Source organism: Salvelinus namaycush, chromosome 3 (assembly GCF_016432855.1).
Source record: "Salvelinus namaycush isolate Seneca chromosome 3, SaNama_1.0, whole genome shotgun sequence".
Taxonomy (NCBI): Eukaryota; Metazoa; Chordata; class Actinopteri; order Salmoniformes; family Salmonidae; genus Salvelinus; species Salvelinus namaycush.
Window position 1 is genome coordinate 79,319,918 of NC_052309.1, and position 20,656 is coordinate 79,340,573.

General features: G+C 48.1%; 1 protein-coding gene across 1 annotated transcript in view; it reads right to left on the reverse strand.

Moving 5' to 3' along the window:
• The window catches only part of LOC120044053 (adhesion G protein-coupled receptor L1-like), a 74,568-nt gene that overhangs the window by 38,961 nt on the left and 14,951 nt on the right, over positions 1–20,656 (reverse strand). Inside the window, exons 4-6 of the mRNA XM_038988643.1 lie at positions 11,724–11,738; positions 1,661–1,868; positions 1,029–1,293 (exon numbers count right to left, since the gene is read on the reverse strand). Of these exons, the coding sequence (XP_038844571.1) occupies positions 1,029–1,293; positions 1,661–1,868; positions 11,724–11,738 (488 nt within the window). The remainder of the gene's footprint in view (positions 1–1,028; positions 1,294–1,660; positions 1,869–11,723; positions 11,739–20,656) is intronic.

Consider the following 20,656-nt stretch of genomic DNA (forward strand, 5'->3'; position numbering starts at 1 on the left):
TTCTATTCCCTCCATCACCCTGTTACACTCCTCCCTCTTCTATTCCCTCCATCATCCTGTTACACTCCTCCCTCTTCTATTCCCTCCATCATCCTGTTACACTCCTCCCTCTTCTATTCCCTCCATCATCCTGTTACACTCCTCCCTCTTCTATTCCCTCCATCATCCTGTTACACTCCTCCCTCTTCTATTCCCTCCATCATCCTGTTACACTCCTCTTACACTCTTCTATTCCCTCCATCACCCTGTTACACTCCTCTTATACTCTTCTATTCCCTCCATCACCCTGTTACACTCCTCTTATACTCTTCTATTCCCTCCATCACCCTGTTACACTCCTCTTATACTCTTCTATTCCCTCCATCACCCTGTTACACTCCTCTTACACTCTTCTATTCCCTCCATCACCCTGTTACACTCCTCTTATACTCTTCTATTCCCTCCATCACCCTCTTACACTCTTCTATTCCCTCCATCACCCTGTTACACTCCTCTTACACTCTTCTATTCCCTCCATCACCCTGTTACACTCCTCTTATACTCTTCTATTCCCTCCATCATCCTGTTACACTCCTCTTACACTCTTCTATTCCCTCCATCACCCTGTTACACTCCTCTTACACTCTTCTATTCCCTCCATCACCCTGTTACACTCCTCTTACACTCTTCTATTCCCTCCATCACCCTGTTACACTCCTCTTATACTCTTCTATTCCCTCCATCACCCTGTTACACTCCTCTTATACTCTTCTATTCCCTCCATCACCCTGTTACACTCCTCTTATACTCTTCTATTCCCTCCATCACCCTGTTACACTCCTCTTACACTCTTCTATTCCCTCCATCACCCTGTTACACTCCTCTTATACTCTTCTAATCCCTCCATCATCCTGTTACACTCCTCTTACACTCTTCTATTCCCTCCATCACCCTGTTACACTCCTCTTATACTCTTCTATTCCCTCCATCATCCTGTTACACTCCTCTTACACTCTTCTATTCCCTCCATCCTCCTCTCCTCCACCCACCTGGCTGACCACCAGTCGTCCGTTGTTGGACTCTGTGGCGTAGATGACCCACAGCCCGTTCTCGTCCACCGCCAGGTCGATGTCGCTCTTCCCACCCCAGCGGTAGGGCGATGTGTCGTGGTAGTTGGCGTTGGCGATAATGGCCTCGCCGCTCTTGATGCGTGTGCGCAGGTCATACTTGACCATGTTGCGTGTGCGCTCCTTATTGTAGAACACTGCGCCGTCGTATACCACGAAGCCTGTGCCATCAACACGGTTCGGCAACCTATAGGAGGGGAAGAAGTGGGTGGTCAGAATATGACAGGAGAATCAATAACCCATGAGCTTTTGGGCTATGACCGGCTCATGAGCACATGTCCAAAGAGACCAACAGTATGATCCCATACATTAGAACAGTGGTTCTCATACTTCTCCATCACATGGAGCACAAGAAAAAACATGTATTTCACTAAATTAATTGGACTTCACACTGACCCCTGAGGTGCCCCACCAGTGGTCCACAGATCAACACAGGATCCCATGGAACCCACACTGCCATTCACCATCCATCTACAGCAGTATTCAAATAAATCAATGCAGAGGCAGAGGGATTATTTGATGTGAACTGGCGGGGGGGCAGAGGCGGTGCTCACTTGTAGGTGGTGGTGGCTCGGTTCTGTCTGAAGTCGTCCCAGGAGGCGTACTCATACAGCATGTCGGTGCGGTAGGGAGTCCAAGGCATAACATAGAGCCGGTCACCTGACTGCAGGGGGTCCTTACACCATGCCCCCGACTGATGCTCCGCCTCCTGCAGCGAGCTGGCCGCCTGTACCCGCAGCAGTGTGCCCGGACACACAAAGACTGGAGGAGAGTGGAAAGAGAAAGAGATGGGGAGAGAGAGGGTGAGAGAGCGAGAGAGAGGGAGGGAGGGATGGATAGAGAGAGGGAGAGAGAGAGAGAGAGAGAGAGAGAGAGAGAGGGAGAGAGAGAGAGAGGGAGAAAGAAATAGAGAGAGCGAGCGAGCGATAGAGAGAGTAAGGGAGAGAGAGAGCGAGCAAGAGTGAAAGGGAGGGAAAAAGAGAGAGAGATAGAATGAAGGGATATAAAAGGAGCAATGTAAGATAAAGGAGTATATTAAGGAGTTGATGAGGGGGAAACGGAAAGAGAGAGGAGATGAGGAAGAGGAGTGGGGACAAAGAAAGGGGTAGAAGATGGGATGAGAGTATTGTGGGGAAAGAGACGGAGAGATGTTCAAGATAACAAGTTTGAGATTTGAGGAGAGGGAGACAGAAAACAAAAGAAGAATGGGGGAAAGAGAGAGAAAGACAGAGAGAGAGAGACAGAAAGAGCGCGAGAGAGAGAGCGAGGGGAATGAGGTGAGATACATTATCAGATCAAAAATGAAGGAATACAAAAATCTAATTTGCTAAATATTAGCATTGAGGCCTAAGAGCTGCCTGTAGTGTTCTGATAAATGGTAGATTCCTAGCTGCTGCTGCTCAGATAGGGTATTTCATCTGATTCATCTTGGCCTACTTAAGGTTTTATTGTGCATGTATATTGTAAGAAGCTCAGTATTCCTGCTCTGTGGTAGGAAATAACAGTATGAGTTTTAGAGTGTTGTATCAGTACAGGTGGTTGGATCTCAGTCAAGAGTAATGCCATGAAGTCTGGGGTAGAAAACAAGAGTCTGGCCAGGGTCCCCTTCTTCTGTTGTTGCAATCCATACTTCACACACACACACACACACACACACACACGCACACGCACACGCACACACGCACACGCACACGCACACACGCACGCACACACACACTCCCCCCTCCCCCGACACACACACACACACACACACACACACACACACACACACACACACACACACACACACACACACACACACACACACACACACACACACACACACACACACACACACACACACACACATTCTGCCTCCTACCCTCCTTCCTGTGTCTCATAGGTCTCTCCTGGAGGTCACCCACTGGGGACTGCTGTAAATTGGCTGGCTGACGCACTTTCTCTCTCAGCCAGATAGTGTCTGACCTGGGACCAGAGGACTGTCAGGTGGGGCGGGAGGGGAACCGGGCAGAGGAGGGCGGGGAGGAGAGGTATCTATGGAAAAAAGCTGCTGGCATCAACAGCACGGTCACACGGTGACATCACAGGAGACTCTGTGAGGACGTGAGAGCGACGGAGACACTACAGGGACACTACAGAGATACTACAGGGACACTACAGGGACACTACAGAGATACTACAGGGACACTACAGGGACACTGCAGGGACAGTACAGGGACACTACAGGGACAGTACAGGGACACTACAGAGATACTACAGGGACACTACAGGGACACTGCAGGGACAGTACAGGGACACTACAGGGACAGTACAGGGACACTGCAGGGACACTACAGGGACACTGCAGGGACACTACAGGGACAGTACAGGTACAGTATAGGGACAGTACAGGTACAGAATGAAAGAGCTGAACAGAGGACTCCCAGTCTTCTCTGGATACTCAGTTATGTATGTGTCCTGGCCCCAGTAGCCCAGCCAGTCAGTGTGTTGAGAACAGAGGAAACTCACACTGGTCACGTTATGACTGAACGGATCCGTGGTTTAACTGGTCCCTGCAGGGGCGTTTAGACAGTCAACACACACACACATGCACATACACAAACATTGCTGCCAGATTTACTAGGATGGAACTAAGCCTAGGATGCTACATCCTTGGAAATGCTACATACCGTAGGAGATGGCAGCATTTCTGAGAAAGGAACGTTTAGGGAAAATGTGTTTTATTCCTTTACGTGCCTCTCTTTTTATGGTTTGAGGAAATGTTTGCTGGTCACAATAGTAGTATCAATATGTTATGCCTCTCTCTCTCCCCACTGGGCACACACTGGCTGAATCAACGTTGTTTCCAGGTCATATCAATGAAATGACATTGACCCAACGTAGAATAGATGCTGAATTGGCGTCTGTGCCCAGTGGGAAGTTTTAGTCTCTCAGAAGTGTGTGGCTGTGTGCTGTGCCTCAGTGATGATACTGTTGTTGTGTCTGAGGGGACTCAGCAGGGATGAATATCTTACGTCAAAACATGACTCAAATCAAGCCTGGGCGTAAACAAACAGACATTGAATAGAGGGGCTTCACAAAGGGACTGTCATGCTCCATTGTTAAAACAAGGAGCCGAGGAGCTACAGTGGTTGATCTAACAATGGTTTCCAGCAGCAGGGGTGTTCTAGCGTGCTGGGGAGCCCCATAGTTATTAGAGATATTAACGTAAGCAGTGGCACCCCCGTAGAGTTGAAAATATTTACATTGGTACAGCCCACTGGTTTTGGGGAACCCTCAAGGGTCAATGTGTAATTTGAATGTAGCCCTCATTTACAGTGACTTTGTCAGGTATTCTTCCCTCATCTCTATTTTATAACACTTCCAGCAATCCTATAAAATACACAAGAAAACTAGCTCAGGGAAAAATGGCTGAATTCTATTAAGCTGTGATGAGGATGAAAAAACAAACAACAGCATCAAAGTGAAGAGGAGTAGAGACATAAAGAGCATGCAGAACAAGCCACTGCATGTAGCTGAGCCAGAAACAAAGACAGAACATCCTCCTGCCTCAAGGTAGGATAAAGGACAGACCAACCCAGGCGTGCTACTGTCCTGTCTCTAGTCACGCACACAACAACACAGGACACACAGACGGACAAGCAGACAAATGGACGACCTGCATTTACAACCAACACAACCAAAAAGTGTATGGTGGGAGTCTATATCTGAAAAGAGTCCATGACTACTGTACAGACCAGCCTTGGATTACAGAGTCCTAGGTAATAAAAAACAACTGGCTGGTGCAGTGGCTTGTCAAGGGCTTTAATCCACAATGCTGATTCATATTGGGAAAGGAAAGGGGGATACCTAGTCAGCTGTACAACTGAATGACTTCAACTGAACTGTGTCCTGCACATTTAACCCTCTGAATCAGAGGTGCAGGGGGCTGCCTTAATCCACATCCACATCTTCAGCGCCTGGGGAACAGTGGGTTAACTGCCTTGCTCAGGGGCAGAACAATCGAGTTTTACCTTGTCAGCTCGGGGATTCGATCCAGCAACCTTTCGGTTCCTGGCCCAATTGGGTTCTCTATGTACGGTGAATCACAAGAGGTTTAACAGGTATTTATGGGACAAATCATTGATCCCAGTAATATATTAACAGCACCACTACCGGCTTCACACTATACAGTAGCATAGTCAGCATTACTGTATAACTGGGTGTTGCAGAAAAGAGTAAGGGCTAATCATCCTATGTGTTTTGTCCTGTTATTCTCTCTGTCCCTTTACAGTCTGCAGATAGTAACTCTAACATGGCTCTCTGGCTCTGCTTATTCTAATTAGCTGGGTGTTGGGTGGGCTGGCAGGGCCGGGTGTCAGTGGGGCTCATCACTGGACTGGCCTCCCAGGCGGTCACACTGAGCTGGCACTGACACACACACAGACCAGAGGAAAGAAAGAGAGAGGTTCACTCACACACACACACACACACACACACACACACACACACACACACACACACACACACACACACACACACACACACACACACACACACACACACACACACACACACACACACACACACACACACACACACACAAAGACAAACAGAGGGAGCCGCTCCGCTCCACACCCTGCCTGGGAGGCTTCATTAACTCTGACCTGTTCTTTCAGCCAGCATGCCCTCTTCCTGTTTATTCTCTCTCTGTATAGACAACCTGACCTCCCAGGCAGCCACACCCTGCTAACACACACTACCACACAGCCTAGTATTATTAGGACCAGCACTATATGAATTAGGTATTAGAGATGGATATGAGGTATTAGGGATGGGATATTAAAGATCGGACTGGGTATTATCCTAGTCCGGCCTAGAACAGGTTAGCCTGAGTCATATTGAGCTTCTGGGATTAGTTGAGATTGTTAGATTAGATGAAATACATTTTTAAGAGCCGTGGAAATCTGGTCTGGCAGGATCAGAGCAGTCACGGTCCAGTGGGGCCACACCACTAGGCAGTATAACCAAACCTACTGTACTGTAATACAACTTACCTTATCAAGGATTAACAACCAACCACACCACTAGGCAGTATAACCAAACCTACTGTACTGTAATACAACTTACCTTATCAAGGATTAACAACCAACCTTCATGCTTTTATCTGCTGTGTGCAGGTGTGCATCCCAAATGGCACACTATTCCCTATAATGTGCACTAAAGTAGTGCACTATATAGGGAATAGGGTGTAAATTGGAACGGGCACTATATCTTCTATTGTATACACTTTACAGCGAAATACTGCCATGAAAAAATTATAGGAAATTAATTTAGCAGCTGTTCCCGGCACAAGACAATAGGTCAACAGTGACCGTTTCTCGTCAATATGAAGCTGTGGCATGAATATGATGAAAGGAACAGAATCCCCTTTGAAATGACAGATACTGTACCTTACTACCTTGTTGGGAATAATAATGACAGTTTTGACTGGTGATATAGAATTACATCTAAGCAATGACAGCTTGCTGAGATCATACTGTGTGCCGTTGTGGGCAAATCATTTTAACCCAGGGACTGCTGGGGAATATATTTCTAATGGTTATGTTCATATAAAATCTGTCATTACATACTGTATTATAATAAAGCAATCATATCATTCTACTGTGATCATAAAGGGTATAGAGTAATGAGATATAGAGATATCTCAATGGAGACTGTATGTGTTTCTAAAATGGCTGTGGTCTTGTTGATGTAATGTGAGGCCATGGATTGATATGATTGTTATGTAAGACACAGCCTGGCATAGCCCAGACCTGACCACATCTCTCCTACAGTAGTTTCTTGAGACATCCTCTAGAGTCTAGATCTTGGGTTATCTATGTACGTTAGAGTGTCTGGAGAAATGCGTCCTAGAGTATCCCACAGACTGGTTATGGGGAGGTGATGTACAGCCTGCCTATCCCAGGGTCATGGTCATTAGGACACACATAGTTTTAAAACGTTTTGCAACGGAAACCAAAAATGAGCGTTTCTCATTGGACAAGTCCAGGTAGTCCCTCCCTGTTTCAGTCTGTTTTCTTCCATTTGGTGCCTAATGAACAGGACCCAGTAGCCCCTTGACAGACCTGGCCTGCACACGGAGAGCCTGCTGTTCTAATTGAATCCCACACCTGTTCCTGGCAGGTAACTGCAGCCAGCAACCAGCAGGGGGCACAATGGAGCGCCATGAAACCCCTCCTTCAGCATGGACACTTAATCGTCTGGAAGTAAGAGTACATCTGTGAGTGTGTGAGTGTGTGTGTGAGTGTGTAGGGTGCAGGTGCGTGTGTGTGTGTCGTTACCCGTGAGCATGTTGGTGTGTGTGCGTGCGTGCGTGTAGGTGTGCTTGAGAGATAGCAAGCGACAGAGAAAGAGAGAAGGAGAAAGAAGGAGAAAGAAGGAGAGAGGAGAAAGAGTAAAGGATAGAGTGAGAGTGTATTTTGTGGGTGTAAAAAAGAAGAGAGAGAGAGAAACGGAGAAACGGAGAAACGGAGAGAGTCAGAGGAGTCAATAGGTTATTTCCTGTGAAATGAGAATAAGAGAGGGAGTGAGTTAATTCTGTGGAGGAGTGAGAGAAAGAGAGAGAGAGAGCGAGGTGGGAGTCCCAGATTGTGTCCTGTTCCTTTTGGACAGCAAGGGGGTCAAGGCAAGGTAGTCAAAACATAATACTAACTCACACATACACACACACACATCTACACCGACACACACAAACCTACACACACAGACACTCATACACATATCCACACACCACACGCACACTGTAGACAGAAGGAAGGGGCTGGCACTTTTATCAACCGTCATGTTCACTTCAAGACAAACCCCTTCACTGAGACCAATAGCAGGGCAGCAGGGCCTGGGTAGAGAGAGAAAGTGTCCATTGAAACGTCTTATCTCCATGAGAGGTGCACTGACACACTGAGTGGCAGCACAGGTGGTCCTACTGACAGAGCTTCACAGCTACAGTACACAGGACACCGCCTGCAGGTACGGGTACAGCACTGGAGTGACACTATGACAGGCCACAATTCCATTTCAATTCAGTCAATTTAGGTAGTCAATGGAAAATTCTAAGTCCAATTTTCCTAATTGCTTTGGATTTTCAAAAAAAAAAATATTTAAAATTGGATTTTCAGTTTACTTCCTGAATTGACTAAATTGAAACAGTATTGACCCCAACCCTGCTGAGCTACTGTAGCAGTAGCCAGCACCCAGCCAGTTTCTTACTCTCTTCATCCCTCTACTCTCTCTTTCTCCATCCCTTCCTTCCCCAGTGAGGGCTGTCCATACATCTGCCTCTGGCGGTGTGTTCTATCTGTCCATAAAGGTCCTGACTTATTTCTATTCATGGCCACCTGCCTGTGCCAGAGCTCTTTAGCTTTAACAATGTAATGACTTCTCAGTGTACAGTCAGTCAGTCAGTTCCCTATCTCTCTCCTCTCCCTCTCTCTCCCTCCCTCCCCATCTCTCCCTCTCTCCTTCACTCTCCTCTCTCCTCGACTGCCTGCTGAATAGAATGTCTGAGTGCAGTGGGTCACGTGACCAGACGTGTGTGTGGTGGGTCATTCCTAATGAGGAGCTACTGCCTGTCTCTATAGCGACTGCTCCTCTCTCCCTCTCTCTCTCCCTCTCTCTCTGTCTCTCTCTCTCTCTCCCTTCCTCCCTCTATCCTCATTCGCCCACAGAGACACTATTTGAATGGTAAATAAATGTGTCTCTACACTCTCAGAAATAATTATTTGGCTGTTCCCATAGGAGAACCCTTTTTGGTTCCAGGTAGAACCCTCTGTGGGAAGGGCTTAAGACGGAACCCAAAATGGATCTCCCTGGAACCAAAATAGTTCTACCTGGAACCATAAAAGGTTCTTCAAAGGGTTATCCTATGGGGACAGCCAAAGAACCCTTTTAGGTTCTAGATGGAACCTGTTTTTAAGAGTGTAGGTGTGAGGAATACTCCCCCCTCCTTTAGTCCCCATAAAAACCAATATTAAGGCTGTGTACCAGGTCTTACATACTGTAGATTAATTTCCTTGTCTCCTTTCCTTCATGATCACTGATTAAATACTGTAGATTCATTTCCTTGTCTCCTTTCCTTCATGATCACTGATTTAAAAAGGACTTGATAGGTGACAGAAAGATGGGTGACACCTATTCAGTCAATTCACGTGTCAATAGTGACAAAGGAACGGTGACAAGGAAATGAATATGTAAGTCTATCAACACACAGACTACAGACAGTCTGTCTATCTGACTCTGTAGCTAGCTACTGATGACGGACAGACTGTCCATCAGTCCGACTGACATTCACAGACCAGCTCCTGAACACAACAGCAGAGCAGCTATTACCATAATCTGTCAATCAACCAATCAGTGAATCAATCAATTAGGATTAATGAATTAACAAAGGGACAACGGGTAACACAATCTAAGAGTATTGTTAATTAATAAAATATGTGGATATAGAGGTAATCATAATAAGGAGTAGAGTTAAAGCGAGGATAGAAGGAGGAAGAGGAGGGGTCTTTAGGTCACATGGTCACTGGGAGGAACGATAGTAAATGTGGGTAAAACAACAACAAGGTGGATCAAGGGGGGGAGGAGGAGGAGGAAGAGGAGGAAGAGGAGGAGTGTTCGCTATAGCTACCAGGCAGGGAGTAACAAAATGGTGGTCGGTCGGTTGAGGGAAAAACAAGACATACAGGAGCAATGGATGTCAGTGAAAAGCCACATCCAGGCAGATGGATATGGGGCCATAAAGGACATAATGGCATTGCTACAGAGGTTAATCCCTTCAATCTATAATAACCTACTGCACATATCTATCCATGGAAACAGACAGTAAAGGGTACTAGTCAAGACTGATGTGTAACGGTGTTGTGGGCGGGGCATCTACTAGTGTAGTGCACTACTTTTGACCAGAGCCCTGTAGTGCACTACGTGGGGAATAGTGTGCCATTTCAGACACAACCTGGGAGATTAAATGACCCTTTTGAGGCGGCCCTAATGGTGCCTGTTCCCAGTGGTGGCAATACTCTTCCTTCCTCTAACCTTGGATTCAGCCCTGCATCCCCTGCAGCATTCTTTGTAAGCTCTGTGATTGGGAGACCAGTGACTGATTGGCTCTTTAGAGAGTACCATCCTCCTAGTGAACAGAGCAGCCATTACACATAGATGCTAATTGGGACTGTACCACCTACTGTGGCACCCCTCTGAATCCATACAGACATGCTGTACGAAGGGAGGACTAGCTGACTTCTATTGATAAGGAGGGGTGACTGATGGCCAAATCAGGACACACAGGGGGGTTGCAGTGCAACGAAAGCAAGAGAAGGAAGAAAAAGCAGTGATAAGAGCAAATGGATAAAGAGGGAAAGAGAAAAGAAGAGGAGGAGGAGGCGAAGAAGGAGATGAAACCTGAGGAGGCCTCAGAGAACCAGCGGCTACTTGTGATGAACAGATGAAAGATCTGAGAGGCAGAAACGGAGCCAAAAGAAAGAGAGAAAGAGAGGAGGAGAGAAGGGCAATAAATTTGAAGCTGTTTGAGTGATAGAGAGAAAGAGAGTGGACACTGAAGCACCTGGAAATGGGAGAAAGTGCTTAATGAGGGACAGACTCATGTCACATGATCAAGGAGAAACTTTGGCCAGTGTGATTCTGAATACCATTGTCTTTTTGAGTTGAAAATGAAAACAAATAAATGTAAGATTCGCCCTGAAGTAAGGAAAAATGAGGAAGGAAGAAACAAAGAAAGAGAAAGGGAGGCAGAGAGAAGAATATAAAACAATGTGGAGAAGAGAGGAGAGGAGGACGAGTCACTTGGATCTGGAGGGAACCAATTAGAGATAGGGTCAAATTACTAATTGCAAACAATAGAGAAATGGTTAAATCATACTCAATGAGGTCGAGTGAGAACTGCAGGGTCAGATGGAGAACTATGTCAGCATGAGGAGTTGTCAGGTGGCTGTGGCCCAACTTGTGGACACGTTGAGGAGAGGAGAGATAGGTTTACAGTGAATGGGAGAAGAGAAGAAAAGTTTACGGACCATGAAGTGGTAAGAATGTACACAATGTTATCTGTCTTTAAGTTTGTGAATGGCCACTGGTATGTGGTTTGTATAGTGGTTAAACCATGACATAAGAATGCTCTCTCTTTTTCTCTCTCAGAAATAGTTAATGGACCTCCAGAGTGGTCAGCTGGTTTGTGTGTATGTGTGTGTGTGTGTGTGTGTGTGTGTGTGTGTGTGTGTGTGTGTGTGTGTGTGTGTGTGTGTGTGTGTGTGTGTGTGTGTGTGTGTGTGTGTGTGTGTGTGTGTGTGTGTGTGTGTGTGGTGCGTGCGTGCGTGCGTGCGTGCGTGCGTGCGTGTAGGTCAGGCTGGTGTCATCAGAGGCAAGGAGGAAATCTGGAAGGATCTTAGAGTCTTGGTTATAATCCAGAAAGAGAGAGAGGGAGAGAAAGAGAGAAAGAAAGGGAAGGGATATCAACATCAAACATGACCACTACACAAGGTGCTGGGTTAGGAAGGCGTATGAGGGGAGGAGAGGAGGGAGGAGGAGGGAGGGGCGAGCTGTAGTTTTTATGTTCATTGTGGTCTTTACCTTTTTGATCCACTTCTATTCAAGCATCGGAAAAAAGAGAAAGAGAGAGGAAGACAGGGAGAGAGAGAGAGAGACAGAGTAAGAGAGAGAGAGAAAAAGAGAGAGAGCAAAGAGAATGAAAGAAAAACAGGTGCAGGAAAAAAGACAAAATTGAGATTAAATAAAATGCTATCCTTTCTCTCTTTTCTTTAAGCATGTTATTTGTTCTGTGTTACGGTTGGCTACTCAGAGAAAGGATGGCGACTCAAATGAAAAATGAGGAGGGAAAATGGCCTGACCTCGGTTTTCCTCCATTTCCATTCCATTAACCCAACAATCCCCAACCATCCACACATACATGTACTCAACCCGACCTCCTGTTTTTATGTCTTAGGATCCCACCCCTCCCTCCCTCCCTCCCTCCCTCCCTCCCTCCCTCCCTCCCTCCCTCCCTCCCTCCCTCCCTCCCTCCCTCCCTCCCTCCCTCTTTCTTTCTCTCCTTCCGAACTCCAGCTCCTGGGTCCTGTCAGGGAGAGAAAAACACATATATGTTCCTGAAGAATCTTCTTTGGAAGCAGCTGTGGGAGAAATAGAGCTAGATAGAGGGATGGAGAGATGAGAGGGTGATGAGGAAAGTGGCCCAGTGTGTGGGGTGTGTTGTGGCCTTGCAGGGGTTCACTGTGCCTCTCGTCTAGCCCCTCTCCAGGGTTACAGGGTCTACATTGAAACTGTCTCTTAATCCCAAGAAAGTGGTGCTGCGTCTGTACGCCAAATCACGGCACTCAGCTACAGAACCCCGCCATTCGCTCAATCCATCGACCAGCCAATCAATGGGGAGCAGCTTGCTCGCCGGGATCAGATGCACTCATCAAAAGAGAAGGAAGGAAGAAAGAGAGAGAACAAAGAAACAGAGGGATTGAGAGACAGAAGGAGGAGACAGACGAAAGTAAAGCGCGCGAGAGAGAGAGAGAGCGAGCACAGAGTCTGAGACACGGCCCTGTCTTTTGGTCTACACCAGGCTCATCAAACACTAATCACTAGTCTGTGTGTTGAGCCTCTATGAGGCTTTGGCTGACATAAGCAGTTATGGCAGTTTGTAAGGCAGCTTTCCATAGACATCACTCATTGTGGCGGACGAATGAGTGGTGTGTGTGTTTGTGTGTGTGAGAGAGGTGTATCTGTGTGTGTATGTGTGTGTGTGTGTGTGTGTGTGTGTGTGTCTGTGTGTTTCTTCCCTGCCACGTGGAAGGAGATGTGTCATGGACATGTGTCCAGCATGTTGCTGCCGCTGAACGTGTGAATGCTGTGTGAAGCCTTTTGGTCCCTGGAGAGCCTTGTCATGTGAAGTCATCACCTCTCTCATCAACAGTACAGCATGAGAGGTGTCTGTACTGGACACATTCCAGGAAAGAGGAGAAGAGGAGGAAGAAGAGGAGGAGGAAGAGAGAGAGGGAGAGAGAGAGAGGGAGAGAGAGAGGGGGCCTTTCTGCATCATGGCATCAGAGCAACAGAGCACCACCATCTCTATAGCTTTTATCATCAGACAGCTAGATCAGACGCTGGGAGAAACCCTGTGAAGAGAGTAGGAGTGGCAGCCATTTCATCCTTCAGGGGAGCATCTATGGGCTCATGTATGGGTCCCACGTGGCCAGGGCAGAGGGGCACCAGGAGGGCAGGAGGAGGGAGCTAACTCCCACTGCTAGAGCAGCCATTAGAGCATCGGAGCAAGAGGAGAGGGCGGAAGGAGGAGGGGGAGACTGAGGCGGGACGAGGGGAGAGGGAGGCAGAAGGAAGGGAGAGGGCGGAAGAAGGAGGGGGAGAATGAGGCGGGAGGAGGGGAGAGGGAGGCAGAAGGAAGGGAGAGGGCGGAAGAAGGAGGGGGAGAATGAGGCGGGAGGAGGGGGAGACTGAGGCGGGAGGAGGGGAGAGGGCGGAAGAAGGAGGGGGAGAATGAGGCGGGAGGAGGGGAGAGGGCGGAAGAAGGAGGGGGAGAATGAGGCGGGACGAGGGGAGAGGGAGGCAGAAGGAAGGGAGAGGGCGGAAGAAGGAGGGGGAGAATGAGGCGGGAGGAGGGGGAGACTGAGGCGGGAGGAGGGGAGAGGGCGGAAGAAGGAGGGGGAGAATGAGGCGGGAGGAGGGGAGAGGGCGGAAGAAGGAGGGGGAGAATGAGGCAGGAGGAGGGGAGAGGGCGGAAGAAGGAGGGGGAGAATGAGGCAGGAGGAGGGGAGAGGGCGGAAGAAGGAGGGGGAGAATGAGGCGGGAGGAGGGGAGAGGGCGGAAGAAGGAGGGGGAGAATGAGGCAGGAGGAGGGGGAGAATGAGGCAGGAGGAGGGGAGAGGGCGGAAGAAGGAGGGGGAGAATGAGGCAGGAGGAGGGGAGAGGGCGGAAGAAGGAGGGGGAGAATGAGGCGGGAGGAGGGGAGAGGGCGGAAGAAGGAGGGGGAGAATGAGGCGGGGGGAGGGGGAGACTGAGGCGGGAGGAGGGGAGAGGGCGGAAGAAGGAGGGGGAGAATGAGGCAGGATGAGGCTCACAGTGTCAGAACAGCATGGTGGACGGAGAAAGCGAGAGAGAGAGAGGCGAGAGCAAGATGCTCATGGCTGTAAACAGACACACTGTGGGCTGATGGGTAAAGTGGGGCCCTGCATGGTGCAGTGTGGAGGTTTGATGTGGTGTCTCTTTATGACAGTTATGTGTCAGACAGGGTCCAAGGGGGAGCAGGGGGTCCTTTATATCATGTTTCTGTGTGACCTGTTTTCTAAACACACACTACCTTCAGGGAGATAACAAAATTGTGTGTGTTGGTGTGGAGGGTGATGGAGTGGAGGAGAGGAGGTAGAATAAAGGAGAGGTAGAGAGAACGAGAGAGAGAAGCAGAGAAATGAGAATGAAGGAGAGAGGTAGAGAGAACGAGAGAGTGAAGCAGAGAAATGAGAATGAAGGAGAGGTAGAGAGAACGAGAGCGAGAAGCAGAGAAATGAGAATGAAGGAGAGGTAGAGAGAACGAGAGAGCCCTAATAAAAGAGTGATGAACTGCTTTGGTGAGGAAGAGGAGAGAAGGAGAAGAAAAGAGGAAGATTTGATTTGTTGACATTCTCTGGTCCTTGTCTGCTGCTCTGTAAAGTAGCACACACACACACACATACACACACACACACACACACACACACACACACACACACACACACACACACACACACACACACACACACACACACACACACACACACACACACACACACACACACTGTGCATTGCGGGGTGTTAGTGTACAGTAGAGCCACCTGGGTCTCTGAGTGTCTGATTCATTCAGGCTCCATCGTAGGTCCCCTGGTGAGAATGAAAACCCAGGCTCCTCCTCTGCTCAGCACTGCTCTCCAGAACCCTATCAATTACCCCCACTGCTAACGAGGCCCAGCACGCTAACACAGAGCTACATATACACGGACACCTGAGGAGCACTGCAGGACAACCTTTCTTCTCCTCTCTCCTTCACCACACTGCTGAGAAATAGCATGCCCTCTCTCCTCTCCTGCTGTCTCTTCATCCTTCATTCATTTCTTCCAGGCTCAACCCAATCCTCCCATTTGTCGTTCACCAAACATGCGTCCCTGATGGTGTCCCTACACATATTTATAGAATCTCCCTTTCTGACATCATTGCATTTCTCTCTCTTTCTCTCTGAAACGTGTCAAACTACAACACAGTTCCCTTCTCCTGACAAACCCATTCAGACAAGTCAACTATACGTTACAGAAGCTTTGTGTCCAGAAAGGCACTTATATGATTACACGCCCCAGAATACATGTATGTGATTCAAATGTCCCGATGTTCAAATGCTACATTTACTGGGAGCAGGAACAGGTAGAGTCCCACTCCCCTCTCTGCACTCTGCTCTCTGCACTCTGCTCTCTACATTTACTGGGAGCAGGAACAGGTAGAGTCCCACTCTCCTCTCTGCTCTCTCCTCTCTCCTCTCTGCACTCTCCTCTCTACATTTACTGGGAGCAGGAACAGGTAGAGTCCCACTCTCCTCTCTGCACTCTGCTCTCTCCTCTCTCCTCTCTGCACTCTCCTCTCTACATTTACTGGGAGCAGGAACAGGTAGAGTCCCACTCCCCTCTCTGCACTCTGCTCTCTACATTTACTGGGAGCAGGAACAGGTAGAGTCCCACTCCCCTCTCTGCACTCTCCTCTCTACATTTACTGGGAGCAGGAACAGGTAGAGTCCCACTCCCCTCTCTGCACTCTGCTCTCTACATTTACTGGGAGCAGGAACAGGTAGAGTTCCACTCTCCTCTCTACACTCTCCTCTCTGCACTCTCCTCTCTGCACTCTCCTCTCTGCTCTCTACACTCTCCTCTCTAAACTCTCCTCTCTACACTCTCCTCTCTCCTCTCTACACTCTCCTCTCTGCACTCTCATCTCTACATTTACTGGGAGCAGGAACAGGTAGAGTCCCACTCTCCTCTCTGCACTCTCCTCTCCTCCTCTCTACACTCTCCTCTCTGCACTCTGCTCTCTACATTTACTGGGAGCAGGAACAGGTAGAGTCCCACTCTCCTCTCTACACTCTCCTCTCTGCACTCTCCTCTCTGCACTCTCCTCTCTACACTCTCCTCTCTCCTCTCTGCACTCTCCTCTCTACACTCTACACTCTCCTCTCTGCACTCTCCTCTCTACATTTACTGGGAGCAGGAACATGTAGAGTCCCACTCTCCTCTCTGCACTCTCCTCTCTACATTTACTGGGAGCAGGAACAGGTAGAGTCCCACTCTCCTCTCTACACTCTCCTCTCTGCACTCTCCTCTCTGCACGCTCCTCTCTACACTCTGCTCTCTACATTTACTGGGAGCAGGAACAGGTAGAGTTCCACTCTCCTCTCCACACTCTACACTCTCCTCTCTCCTCTCTACACTCTCCTCTCTGCTCTCTCCTCTCTCCTCTCTCCCCTCTCCTCTCTGCACTCTGCTCTCTACATTTACTGGGTACCTGCAGGCTTGGTCAGCAGCAGTTGTAGACGAACGTTACGGGTCTTCCCAACAACGCAGAGAGAAAGAACATAGAGAAATAATAGGAAAAAGATTAACACCTAGTAATACAAGTACCAATAAATACACAATGAGTAACGATAACCTGGCTATATACACAAAGTACCAGTACCTAGTCGATGTGAAGGGATACGAGGTAATTGAGGTAGATATGTACATATAACTAGGAATAAAGTGACTAGGCAACATGATATGCATCTACTGTGGTGTAGGATTTTTACTCCAGGAAATGCATATATAGTATATTATAGTATATTATAGTGTTGTTTAATGATGTGTGGTGAACTAGGAAATACATATAGTGTGTAGTATAGTATGGTATAATAAGGTATAGTTTATACAGTACACTCAGTATGTGTTGATGAGCCCGTTCTAAAGCAAGCCTTGACAGAGTGAATCTGTGGCTCTGTCACAACAGTTTGTCTTGCTGTGTTCTGCCCAGTGGAGACAAAGTGATGTCTCTGTAAGGGCTTGCAGGGTTTTTGGCTCTGTGAGATATGACTTGACTTGTTGGCTGTTGTTATGTTCTGCTGGCATGCTCACACATCCTAACACACACATTAACACACACACACACACACACACACACACACACACACACACACACACACACACACACACACACACACACACACACACACACACACACACACACACACACACACACACACACACACACACACACACACACACACACTGGCCGCCTCTTCTGAGCTCATCTGACAGTGCTGTGTCGACTCAGCTGCTTCGCCTGTCACCTCCACGTTTCAGGTGGCTGGTAACACAAAGCACTGTGTGACATGCACACAGAGGACCCTGTCACACACACATACACACTTGCACGCAAACACCCCCCCCCCCCCCCCCACACACACACACACACACACACACACACACACACACACACACACATACATATACACACGTGTCATGCCTGCACGCATCATGCCAGCTGCCAACAGCAGTCCTTTAAACACCATCCCTCTATCCCTAACCCCCATCCCTCACCCGTTAAGTAGAACTAAACAAACAAACATATGTCACCCATAAAGACACCAAAACACCCTACATTCCCAGTGAGCCATGAAAGATGGGGCATTACCAGAGCGATTAGCAGCAGCAAATTCAATTAATCTCTGCAGAGGGAGAGGGGTAGAGAGCGTGGAGGGATGGTACTCCCCTCTCCTGGTAATTAATAGAAGCCCAGTTAGTTGCCACTAGGTTTGGGATGAGATGACCCTATCCTGGTAATTAATAGAAGCCCAGTTAGTTGCCACTAGGTTTGGGATGAGATGACCCTCTCCTGGTAATTAATAGAAGCCCAGTTAGTTGCCACTAGGTTTGGGATGAGATGACCCTATCCTGGTAATTAATAGAAGCCCAGTTAGTTGCCACTAGGTTTGGGATGAGATGACCCTATCCTGGTAATTAATAGAAGCCCAGTTAGTTGCCACTAGGTTTGGGATGAGGTGACCCTCTCCTGGTAATTAATAGAAGCCCAGTTCGTTGCCACTAGGTTTGGGATGAGGTGACCCTATCCTGGTAATTAATAGAAGCCCAGTTAGTTGCCACTAGGTTTGGGATGAGGTGACCCTCTCCTGGTAATTAATAGAAGCCCAGTTAGTTGCCACTAGGTTTGGGATGAGGTGACCCTCTCCTGGTAATTAATAGAAGCCCAGTTAGTTGCCACTAGGTTTGGGATGAGGTGACCCTCTCCTGGTAATTAATAGAAGCCCAGTTAGTTGCCACTAGGTTTGGGATGAGGTGACCCTCTCCTGGTAATTAATAGAAGCCCAGTTAGTTGCCACTAGGTTTGGGATGAGGTGACCCTCTCCTGGTAATTAATAGAAGCCCAGTTAGTTGCCACTAGGTTTGGGATGAGGTGACCCTCTCCTGGTAATTAATAGAAGCCCAGTTAGTTGCCACTAGGTTTGGGATGAGGTGACCATCTCCTGGTAATTAATAGAAGCCCAGTTAGTTGCCACTAGGTTTGGGATGAGATGACCCTCTCCTGGTAATTAATAGAAGCCCAGTTAGTTGCCACTAGGTTTGGGATGAGGTGACCCTCTCCTGATAATTAATAGAAGCCCAGTTAGTTGCCACTAGGTTTGGGATGAGATGACCCTCTCCTGGTAATTAATAGAAGCCCAGTTAGTTGCCACTAGGTTTGGGATGAGGTGACCCTCTCCTGGTAATTAATAGAAGCCCAGTTAGTTGCCACTAGGTTTGGGATGAGGTGACCCTCTCCTGGTAATTAATAGAAGCCCAGTTAGTTGCCACTAGGTTTGGGATGAGGAGGACTGTAACACTGAATCTAATTCACTCAGGATCTATTTATATTCTGGTGGCAGAGCCCGACAACACGTAACGTGGTGCAGCGGAATGCGGCGCGGGTGGGGAGAACTAACGTGTATGTGTGTGTGTTTGCAAGTCTGGTCTGGCCCACAGCCCATCCCTGAGGGAGAGGAGAAGACTGACGGAGGACTGCTCTAATTGGCTCGTCTTTCTCACTTCAGACAGCTAAGACTTTTCATCACGACGCGATCAGGTTCCAATTTTCTCATAACCCTCCACCCTCCTTCCTTCAGATCCAATAAACAAGCTTCTTTAATAGAAGACGCGAATAGGAAAAATGCAAGTCAGCAGCTATTTAATCATCACTTTCAATTGGCTCCTGTGTACAGTCAGAGGGAAATGTCTGGTCTGGAATAAGAGAGAATAAGAGAGGATGGAAGAGGAAACTATTTATTTATAACCCAGGACCAGATCACCACCTAACAACAAAACAACACCAGAGGAGAGCCACATAAAGTAGAACATAGCAACCAGGGGCCAGCCAACCTGACCACCACAACAAGTCAACTCACATCTCAGGGCTACATTCAGAGAGAGAGATGATAGAGGACACTGAAAGAGGACATGATCTCACCCAAAGGCTGCAGGGCAAAAGAGAGTGAGAAGAAGAAAGATAACACAGACTAGAAACTCTTCCCCAACAGCAATGGTCACAGTTATAAATTTTACTGTTGCGATGGTAACAAGACTCAACCCTGAACTACAGTATATATCTAGAGGCAGGTTAGCTGAGGGCCTGTGAGCGCCGAGCAGAGGAGGGTCAGAGTTCATCGTAATCTTAAAGGGGCACAGCCAGCCAGGTAGGACAGCCCCCCTAGAGGCCTGGAGGCCCTGCTGCACTTTGTGTTGTACTTGGACAGTTGAAAGTGGAGTGTTGGGACAACTCCTACCGGTGACAGTGGAGTGTTGGGACAACTCCTACAACCTGCAAAGAAACAAGAAAGCGACAGCGGAAGATAAAGAGAGGGATGGAAAGAGATGAGATCAATGGAGAGAGTGAAAGAAATGTGGCAATGGATAAAGAGTTGTAGAAGAACGGCATGAAACAAAGAGAGAGAAGGTTGACAGAGAAGGAGAGATGAAAAAAGGCGATATTGACATCGAGATATGTTGAGAGGAAGAGAGGAGTGTGAGAATTCAGAGAAGAGGTCAGGGAGTTGTTGATGTCGGTTTTACTTTCTTCAGTTCCTGTACTCACGGCTCCCTGAAGGAAAAAACATAGACATTCACCCACAGAGTATCTTTTACCCACCTCTTCCCTTCATCCCTCCCATAGTCATCAATCAAGCCCCCCCCCCACACACACCACACTTCTGTCTCTTCCCAGTGGAGGGGGGATGAGGCGGCAGCCCCCCTGGAATACTCCTGCACAGTGAGAGGATCAATGCTGAGAGTAATAGTACATGAGGAGGAGGGGACACTGTCTGAGCAGAGATTTTCACATGACTGAGGCTCCACACAACACCAGAATCCTCACCCTGTCTGCCTGTGTTCTTGTGTACTTGTGTGTGTGTGTGCTTTAGGGTTTGAGTGAGAGTGTGTGAGAGACAG